Below are 10117 nucleotides of genomic sequence, written 5' to 3' on the forward strand. Positions count from 1 at the left end.
AAAACCGAATTTCTGAAGGCCATGCAATCCCGCGGTGGCACGGGATTGATTTTTTCTGCAAATAAAAGAAAAAGCCACAAATTAGAGGCATCTTCAGACAATAGCCCCAACATGTGGCCAAGAATTTCGCAAACAAAGCCCAACGGGAAAGTGGTTACAATTTTGGCAAGATGATGCAGGGTGCTTGGGTTTAGTATCAAAGAGGACATGATGGACCTTATAAGGCTCAAGGAAAGTTGGTCGTCTAGCGTGAGATTGCTAAAGAAAGAAATATTTACTTCCTTGGTAATAATTCTAGGTTCTGAAAACACAGCTTTACAAAGCCCAACGCCAAAAGATGTCGATATCAAATGGAAAAGTTCCCAAAATTTGCCACTCGACATATGAGAAAGGGAATCAAGGAAGGATTTCTCGTCATCTCCTATAACGCCAGCATTTAAGCCGCCTTCTTTTAAGGCCTGTGGATGTATCACTAGCACGTTGGCAGAAATAGTGGAATTTGAAAAAACAAGTTCCACGTCAACGATAACTTTAGCGGTTTCAAGAACATAAACATTTCGGAAAAAGCTGTAAACGATATCAGGATTTTGGGAGATCCTAACATACTTTCTAAAAGAGGTAATTTAAAATGCCATGTTACCTAAAAACAGGAGATGAATGAACATTGAATGGCCGCAGATTATCATCGCAATATATGGCCAGGAAATAAGTAAATAAATTTGTCCAAGTAATTTCGGTAAGCTCGGAAGAAAGTCGCTCCAAAACCACTATCCATTGATCGAACCGCCTATCAGAAAAATTGAAATAGATATCGCAAATCAGAAAGAGGACAAAGTTATGGTTGTTTGCTTGCTTAAAGCAAAAAAAACCACAGTTTCCCGGTCTCGGCGTTGGCTTAAAGTGATTAATGAGAAGAGCATAGATATCGATTCTTTTGACGGGCTTTCTGGACAGCTTTATGTCTTGGAAAAAAAGAGATAAAATAACGGATATCTCAGAATCCGCAGGTTTGGTAAATTTTATGGCCTCGAGACTATTTCTTGGTAGGGACGATGAAAAGTCCTGCCGATAAAAGAAGCATACTTTGGCTATTTGCTGAGGAGACAATGACTGAAAGTTAGCAAATCAATATGATTCACCTGCAAAGAGGTGAGGTCATCTGATATGCCAATGCTAGATAAATATTTTTGCACGAGTTCCTACACGTTAGCCAAATTAATTTGGTACGCTTTGTCCATGGTAAAGATCCCACAACACCTCGACGGCCAACAGAGGATACGATATTTTCAGAATCTCGCCAACGAAGATAGAAATTTCACAATGGCTTGAAAAGCAGAAAATGTCAATATGTTTGCAGGCGAGCTCCCAAAATTCGGTCTATCGTTAAAGAAGTCAATTTACTTTGAAACTGGTCGAAGGATAAACAAACTCGCTTTTCAAAATAAAAGTTGATGCCGGTATTTTAACTTGATACTTTTTATAAATGGCAAATAAAGGAGCTATTAAGGAATGCATGTCTCTAAGCGAAAGGTTACCATCCATATTTGTACCTTTGGACGGTTTTGTTTGCATTGGAGGAGAGCACTATTTGGGTGAGTATGCTCCGAAAGACAAAGGCACAGGGAAAAGCATTGTCAAAAGTTTCAAATAAATATATCGCCGCAAGCACAAAGTCCTACGAGGGAAAAAAGAAAACTAAACATAAGTGCCCTACTTTAGTAACACAAATTGTGGAGTTGATCCTGTACATAATATACATCAGGTGCTTTTCAATGTTTTCTGGCAAAAGCGAAAATATGTGCATGCACCACAGTGAAAATTGATCCAAAAGCATCAATAGCCTCTCGCCGCTAACAAAAGAGTCCAACTTAAATCTAGCCGATTTGAAAAGATATGAGGGAAACGCCTCTTTTTTCAATAATCTGCAAACTAGTCCCAATAAGCCGGAATCTTTTACCTTCAAGTTGCAGGTCAAATACGGCATTGAAAATTTCCGATACAAAGGGAGAGCCTTTGTATAAATAGACATTTTGAGCCATCTCTTTCAAAGTACAAAGTAGCTTACAGGTCAGCGCATTTTGGCCCGCAAAAGCAGACCCAGAGGGCATCAATAGGGTATATTTGAACAGAGAAATTGGGTCACACATCTCATTATGCTGATTGCCGTTTATCTGCTCAGCATGCGCAAAGATTTCACCCTTGTAAATAAGAGAAATGTAGTCGAGGAATTTAGAGCAGGAATTTAAAAGGTCCGCGTGAATCAAATTTGACGTTGGATGAGTTTCAAAGAAAGAACGGAAGAATTCCTCAACAATCGAATGCAGCAAGTCTCCTTCATGTTGGCGGGGTGAGTGGGTACCATTCATTAATGGAATTTAAAGTCCAAATTTTTAAACTTTTTACCAGTCCACAACAAATGGTAAGCAAGCCCATTCATTGATGATGCCTTTTTCTGCTAGAGCGTCGATATTTTGTCCCGCAGCATGAATCGCAAGCTGAAGGTTTCGGATGCCGAAAAGGAAAGGGATTACGGGTATGTCTATTCCGTGTCCGGTCCAGGTAAATCGAGCAGCATTTGATTCGTAGTTATCATTGCCGAAAAGATGAACGGCACTGCCATGTATGAGCTGGTGAGGGTGGGCCATTTAGAATTGGTTGGCGAGGTAATTAGAATCGATGGCGATAAGGCAACGATTCAAGTTTATGAAGAGACATGTACACTTAATCTACATGATGTTTAGCTGGCCTCACCATTGGAGACCCCGTTTTACGAACTGGGAAGCCGCTTTCTGTGGAACTTGGGCCAGGTATGTGAGCGCATCTTTTTCTTAGGGCTGTGCTCCAATATTTTCGACGGCATTCAGCGCCCACTTAAGACCATTCAAGATATCTCCAAAACCATCTACATCCCTCGTGGTATTAGAACTGATGCTCTTGATCATTCTCGCGAATGGGAATTCATACCATCCCCTGATGTTCAGGTGGGAGATCGCATTACGGGCGGAGATGTCTTTGGAACTGTGATTGAAAATACGCTTGTCATCCATCAAATCATGCTTTCGCCTCGAGACTATGGAACGATCACATTTCTTGCTCCTTCTGGAACATACACCCTGTCTGATATTGTTCTAGAAACAGAGTTTAATGGCCGCACAACTCAACATACCATGATGCATCTATGGCCCGTTAGAACACCTCGTCCAGTTTCTGAAAAGCTTTCTGCAAACTATCCCTTGCTTACTGGACAGAGGGTTCTCGATGCTCTTTTCCCGTGTGTGCAGGGAGGAACCACGGCAATTCCAGGCGCATTTGGATGCGGAAAAACCGTCATCTCCCAAAGTCTTTCAAAATATTCGAATTCCGACCTTATCGTGTATGTGGGTTGTGGCGAAAGAGGAAATGAAATGGCAGAGGTTTTGATGGATTTCCCAGAGGTACCTTTTTGACGGCAGCATTTATTTTAGCTGACAATAACAAAGAACGGACAAGAGGTGTCTATCATGAATCGAACAACGCTCGTCGCCAACACTTCAAATATGCCCGTTGCTGCCCGTGAAGCTTCAATTTACACCGGTACATGATGGGGCTAAATCTGACCTCTCCTAGGAATCACACTTTCGGAATATTTTAGAGACCAAGGCAAAAATGTTGCCATGATGGCCGATTCAACCTCTCGATGGGCCGAAGCTTTAAGAGAAATATCTGGACGTCTTGCCGAAATGCCAGCAGGTAGACCGGTGGTAGTTCCAATTTAAGATAGTGGATATCCTGCATATCTTGGCGCTCGGCTCGCTTCTTTCTACGAACGAGCAGGCAGGGTCTCATGCATCGGCAATCCCCAGCGCGAAGGAAGTGTATCCATTGTGGGGGCGTAAGAAATTCGATTGCTTACGCTCTAGCGTTTCTCCTCCTGGCGGTGATTTTTCCGATCCAGTTACATCTGCCACTTTGGGGATCGTTCAAGTATTTTGGGGGCTTGATAAGAAGCTTGCCCAGCGCAAACACTTTCCCTCTGTCAATTGGTCGCTTTCATACTCAAAGTATATGAGAGCTTTGGAGCCATTTTATGACGCAGAGTTTCCAGATTTCATTGCTCTTCGCACCCGCTGCAAGGAAATTCTTCAAATGGAAGAGGATCTTTCGGAGATCGTACAGCTTGTTGGAAAAAGCGCCCTCTCCGAGCCCGACAAAATTACGCTCGATATCGCCAAGATTTTGAAGGACGACTTTTTGCAGCAAAATGGCTATTCGTCTTATGATCGCTATTGTCCATTCTATAAAACAGTTGGTATGCTCCAGAATGTGATATTTTTTTACGAGCAAGCAACGACCAGTGTTGCCGCTTCAAGTTCTGCTATAACGTGGTCCAAAATCAGAGAAAAGATGCCCGATTTGTTGCACAAGCTATCTTCCATGAAATTCGAGGTAATTCCATTTCATTTTCATTTTAGGATCCTGTGGACGGACAGGATGCGATCCAGGAACGCTATCTCAAGCTCTATAAAGAAATTGAGGATAGATTTCGCCTCTTTTTGGACTAACGTATCAATAAATAAATCTGCCTAATTTTATTCCAACCCTAACTTTATTGTTGCAGCCACATGTTGGTGGTGTTTTGATTGGTAAATTTGCGGTGGCTTGCTTATTCATCGCGATGCCAGTGTATTTTACCCGGCGAAATGGCAGCCATAAAAATGCTGGCGTTGAAAGAAAATATTTTATTCAGTATCCTCAATCATCTGCATCATCTGGGAGCTCTGATGGCTTCATAAGACCGGGAATTTTCATGGCCGTTTCAAGCTCAACCTTCTTTTTGCGCTCTTGCTCTAACTCTAGCTCCTCATGGAACATCTCTGCATTTTCTCCGGAAACCTCACGAAGCTGTATCAAAAAGTCCCTAATGTGTGCCATAAGCAATTCGTGGTCTCGAAACAAGTCAAAAAGCCCACGCACAAAAATGGAGATTTGAGTTCTACAAGCATAAAAGCAAATCAATTACGAAATCAGATGGGGGAACGCCCTTGCTAGAAGCGATTTTGTATGTTCCTCAAGTGCCGATTTGCAGGCGCCCGGAACGGCGGCTCCCACATTCAAAGGGGGCGAGACAGCATCAATTAGCAATGGGAATTTGATTCTGTCTGCAGCGGCGAGCCCATAAATATGGGCCAAGATGGCACATTGCAGGTTAATTCCGGACTTGTGATCATTATCTGTGAGCACAAAAAATACGTCTCCCAGCAGCGGCAACAGGTGATTTCTATAAAATACGTTTGAAACCTAGCAATTAGCAACGAATGGGGCATTGAAACCTCCGGATCGGATTGGGAAAAGTTTTCTAGAATTTCAAGACATATTTGAAGGCCGGTGTCCGAGATATCGCGCACATTGTGTTTGAACGACCATACAATGAAATCGATGATAAGCTTAAACTGCGCAGGCGAAAGCTTCAATAGAGCTGGTCACCGTAAAAACATAAAGCGCATACCTTGAAAGCATTTGGAGTTGACGGCTTTGATGAGGGAAAGAAGACCTAGTCGGTGCTCCGGGTATTCAGAAAAATTCTTCGTGATCATGGTCAGTGTGGATTCAAACACAGAATCAAGGATAGCAGGAACCATATCGCCAATGAAGGTGCCCAGCTTGTCAACCACAGAAGCCGTCACAAGAAGAACTTCGGATTCGCGAGCGGACTCCGTGTTGGACTTGTAATCCAAAAGGATGGTCTCAAACAGCGCCGGGGTGAAGCTCTCCGAAAGCATCTTTAAATCATCGGCATGTTCAACGTATGTGTTAACCAGACGCAATATATCCTTTTTTACGGACCGCATACCCCGAATGACTGGGGTTTTCGTTGCGACAATTCCTAAAAATAACAAATTTAACCGGCACTACCCTTTGTAGCGACAGCGTCGGAAATTATAATGCTGACGGATCGATATAGGGCCATCATGTCCATAAAAAGACGGGCCAGCTGGTTGATAAACGAGCATCCAACGGAGGAGCAAGCAGCAGCATTGGTCTTCAGCACATTACAAAGGTGCTTGGTGGTCTCCGGAACGTGAAGAGCTTCAGGCGAATTCTTAATGTTGACAATCAGGGAGTCCCACTAGTGGTGATGAAAACATTTTCAAAAACCATTTGGTTTGGCAGAGCCATTAGTTTTTCAACAAGACGGATTCTGGCCTCCGATTCTGGACTGGACGAAATCATATACCCAATTGCTTCGTAAAATGTATGGATCTGTTGGGGCTGAAGATCAGCAGCGGTCGACCCAAGGTTTGATATTATCTCCTCAATAAAAGGCACATGTTCCCCAGCTTGAAGCAAAATAAAGTGCCGATGGCACTTTTTTGATATTTTTATAAACGTGTCGCAAGCCATGTCCTGAACGCCTAAACGGTTGAATCAAAATCACGCAGCCATACCTTCGTGTCGTTCGTGCATGAACTCAAATAGCTTGTTTACGACGGTCTTTAAAAACTTCCAATGGGCTTTGAGAAAGCGAGGATATTGCCCCACAATATACATGATATTGGAGGCAACAACGGCCTTGTTGTCTTTTCCCTTTTTGATTTCACACAGTCCAAGCAAATCTCTAATGACGGTCACCAGAAACCGCTTCTCAGATTCCTCATTCATGGCCCCGCTTATGGACCCTATTGCCCAACAAAGCTTGTTCAAGTTATTCCAGCTCCACTCACTCGGATCAAACTATTAAATTTTTAGCAAAAAATGCCCTAACTTGGCGAGCGAGCTTGTCGGTCATAATATTCTCTGTATCGTCATAATCGAGATGTGTCAGTAATACCAGGCATTCTCGCATACTTTTATACAGAGTGATGGTATCGGTTTCTTTGATAAATTCGCGAACAATTTCTCCATTCTCATCTTCGACAACGAGAACCTACACAGCTTAGAATGCAAAAAAACCTCCTCAGGCTTGACCATTTTGCTTATCATAACGTGTCTTAATGAGGATAGAATGCGAGCATATGTAGCCCTTCTAGAGTTTGCTCCAATGATAGAGCCAAGTAACAATGGAGATTGTACAAAGTCGATTGGAACCTCATTATAAAGGTCCAACACAAGCTTGTTCCAATATTCCAGGCAGATTTTAAAGACCTCTCGATCTTCAATCAGAGAAATCTTCAATAAATAATTGTGAACCAGCTTTAAAAGCTCTGGAGAGGCCCGTTGTTCAATGGTCTACAAATATGAATGCTAAAAAAATAAACCTTCAAGTGTGAACCCAAAATCGACGTCATAAAAAGAGACATGTTTTGGATAAATTTTTGTTCATGGTCATTGGAGTCTGCATATTTCTTGACAAGATCAAGATCGTCAGAATAAGGCACGATCTGATTTATTGCGCTCATCACGGACTGAAAAATGTGGAAAAACTTTTCATCAAATTCAGGCTCCACTATCAAGGCGCCAATTTCTGTAAAGCACGCAATCGTTACATTTCTAAAGTAATTTGTAGGAAGAAATCGGTGGCGCAGATTGTCCACAATGTTTGTCTCAAAAATATAGCCAAGAGGAATCCATTTGAGAAAGCGAAGCAATGCCTCCAAGGTAGCCATCAGCAATGAAGGCTTTTGGCATTTCTGTAGGATTTCGGAGCACAATTGAAATATTTCGGCAAATTCTTGATTCAGCTGATTTTTCAAGTTCCTAGCACGAACGGTGGTCATTTGTTCAGCCGAAAAATCAAAGACCTCCTCGCTAATGCGTTAGTGAATGGGGCCAAGTAACCTCAGTAGCTTCAAGATGATCATGTTGTTTTCACAAAGGGACATGTTGGATCTGCTGGCCCCAATAATCTCCGTGATAAAAGTAGGCCATTTTTTGGGCCAATCTTGCTTCAGGATTTGCACCAAAAGTAGATTTAACTTTGATAGGAAAAGACGCTCGGCCTTTAACGAGTCTTCGGTTGATGAATTTTTAATAATGGTGGCAATGATGTAATTTTTTATGCCTAATGATAAATGGAGTGGAGGCGGTACCGTCGCATTGTTCTCTGGGCAAAACATTCCATCTTGCCTTGATAAGTTTTTCAAGAATCTGCAAAGCAAGGTACTATTAAAAGTGGTAATAAAAGGTCCCCATACTTTGGTTTGAATATTCGTCGAAGTTTCAAGAATCAAATCGACTCTCTGCCAGGCATCAGGATGATCTTGAAACTGGGTTGCTATGCATTGAGCATTTTGTCGCTATAATAAATGCCGAAATGTTACTTCTGCTCCGGTTCCGTGGAATAGTGAATACACGACTTGATCAAGAAGAGAAACGTCTAAAGGCTCTTGGAAATTGAGAATTCTCTCCATGGGAATTTTAATAAGAACTTAAAATGCAATTGCAATCTTTAAATTTAATTGAACATTGTCTTGTCTTGTAAACAAAGTTAATGACTTTAATGATTACCACGGCCACCTGTGGAGTAAAAACAATTGTGCTTGAAATTTGGATCCAATTTTTCAAAACTTTGGTATTGCAGCAAATATGAAGATAAATTGGTGTAAAATTTCTCATCCAGGTCAATTAATTGAATCGAATAATACACATCATCTTTCTCAAAGTACTTCCACACATTGAGGGAGTGAGTGGGGAAATTGGTGGATCGTACGATATTGATCAGCAAAGAGCAGTCTCTCAATGTCCTAAAGATCAGAAAAGCAGCCATTCTATCTTCCTTTGATGGATCTGTGGAGCGGCTTTCCTTGGTAAAAATATTTAAATAAGAATCTTTTAGCCGCGTCAAGTCCAAATCATGGCCCACTTGCATAGAGGTAGGATTTCCAAAAATACAACACAGCTTGTCTATTGAGCCTTGTATAAACTCCAAAATGCGAGAATGCAAAATAATGTCCGCTATAAGGTCAAAATTGACATCTTGTGCTGAAAAATGAACTTTCAAACGCAAGTTTTTTGATGCCGCTAAAGCAGAGGAAACCCCTGCACGTGACGAGGCACTAAACAAATTTAACGGGCATTGATCGCTCCTTCCCTTTAAAAATTGAATAATACAAGAGGAACACCAGCCAATCGATCCGTATTTTATAGGCTCAGGACATTTGGGCTAATTTAAACGTAAATTCGAATGACATTCTTACTTTGAGCTCGATACACATGTCTTCATACAGCAACGAGTCAGGCAGAAAATACATAAACGAAGAAGGCTTCTTACATGCCAACGGATGTTGAGTAAAAAGCAGGTCCAAGACTTGATCGTGAATTTTATCAACATATATGGCTTTCGGGGAAAAAAAAGCAATATCATTGGCAGGAAAAAGATACGAAGACAAAAAGGATCGGTATATAAGAGGTGGAAAAATCACGTTATCGCAAACAAATTTTGGTACCCGAAGAACTAGATCACATAAGCTAGCATTTTTATAATCTTTTTCATCGGCCGTTGCGGATGTTTTGACATATCGAAAGAGCATGTTTCGCCGACCTTCACCGACCAACGTCCACATTCGCCATTAAAAATAAATTTACATTTGCCACTAGATTTTAATAATCACCTAATGTAAGGCTTAATTACCTTTAATGCTCCAACCCACTTGCTATTCATCCGTTGCTAAATACTAATATTATAGGATGGCAGAATCGGAACTTGATTTAAGATCTCTCCAACCAAATATTTCTAATCATAAAGGCTCAAATTTCTCCGTCAGCGTCACGGATGCTAATGACGATCTTTCTTCAGCTTCAGACGATTCTTCCTCTGATGTAGAGTGTGCTGATAATTGTGAACACGGGGAGCATACCAACTCTCATGACGCAGCGAGAGGCCAATCTTATTCGAGGAACGAGCGAAAAGCTAGAAAGCTAATTCTTAAACTTGGTCTTGTTCACGTTCCAGAAATCACAAGGGTTACACTTTGCCGATCAAAGAATACGGTGTTTGTTATCAGCAAACCAGAAGTCTACAAGAATCCGACCACAAATTCCTTTGTCGTCTTTGGAGAGGCAAAGGTAGAGGACCTTGGTATGGCTGCACAGGCTCAGGCAGCACGCCGTTACCAAGAACAGCAGGAGGCAATGATGAAAGATTTTCCCGTCCAATCTGCATCGGCTTTAAAGCAAATTGAAGGAGTGCAGGAGGTTGATA

At 41.7% G+C, this 10117-nt stretch overlaps 4 protein-coding genes across 4 annotated transcripts; 2 read left to right on the plus strand and 2 right to left on the minus strand.

The window, feature by feature from the left end:
* On the minus strand, window positions 1-2366 carry DI09_147p10 (uncharacterized protein; the record flags this gene model as incomplete). The annotated part of the gene is made up of 4 exons (XM_013383647.1): window positions 1-597; window positions 641-767; window positions 1084-1110; window positions 2066-2366. Coding segments are annotated over 4 exons (1052 nt in total), but the record flags the coding sequence as incomplete, so codon positions are not given.
* A 117-nt stretch (window positions 2367-2483) lies between these two features.
* Window positions 2484-4541, plus strand: DI09_147p20 (uncharacterized protein; the record flags this gene model as incomplete). Its single annotated transcript, XM_013383648.1, is given in 8 exon segments — window positions 2484-2559; window positions 2587-2715; window positions 2742-2807; window positions 2833-3434; window positions 3480-3573; window positions 3634-3740; window positions 3757-4425; window positions 4452-4541. 8 exon segments carry the CDS (start codon window positions 2484-2486, stop codon window positions 4539-4541), a joined length of 1833 nt encoding a protein of 610 aa, XP_013239102.1.
* Window positions 4542-4731: 190 nt separating this feature from the next.
* Window positions 4732-9479, minus strand: DI09_147p30 (exportin 1-like protein; the record flags this gene model as incomplete). Its single annotated transcript, XM_013383649.1, has 12 exons — window positions 4732-4972; window positions 5018-5210; window positions 5486-5839; window positions 5893-6079; window positions 6136-6317; window positions 6426-6711; window positions 6809-6904; window positions 6946-7146; window positions 7236-7725; window positions 7798-8191; window positions 8425-9007; window positions 9114-9479. 12 exons carry the CDS (start codon window positions 9477-9479, stop codon window positions 4732-4734), a joined length of 3573 nt encoding a protein of 1190 aa, XP_013239103.1.
* A 124-nt stretch (window positions 9480-9603) lies between these two features.
* DI09_147p40 (uncharacterized protein) lies at window positions 9604-10117 on the plus strand (the record flags this gene model as incomplete). The annotated part of the gene is made up of 1 exon (XM_013383650.1): window positions 9604-10117. A coding segment is annotated over one exon (514 nt), but the record flags the coding sequence as incomplete, so codon positions are not given.

This window comes from Mitosporidium daphniae (assembly GCF_000760515.2).
Source record: "Mitosporidium daphniae strain UGP3 chromosome Unknown contig-147, whole genome shotgun sequence".
Taxonomy (NCBI): Eukaryota; Fungi; Microsporidia; genus Mitosporidium; species Mitosporidium daphniae.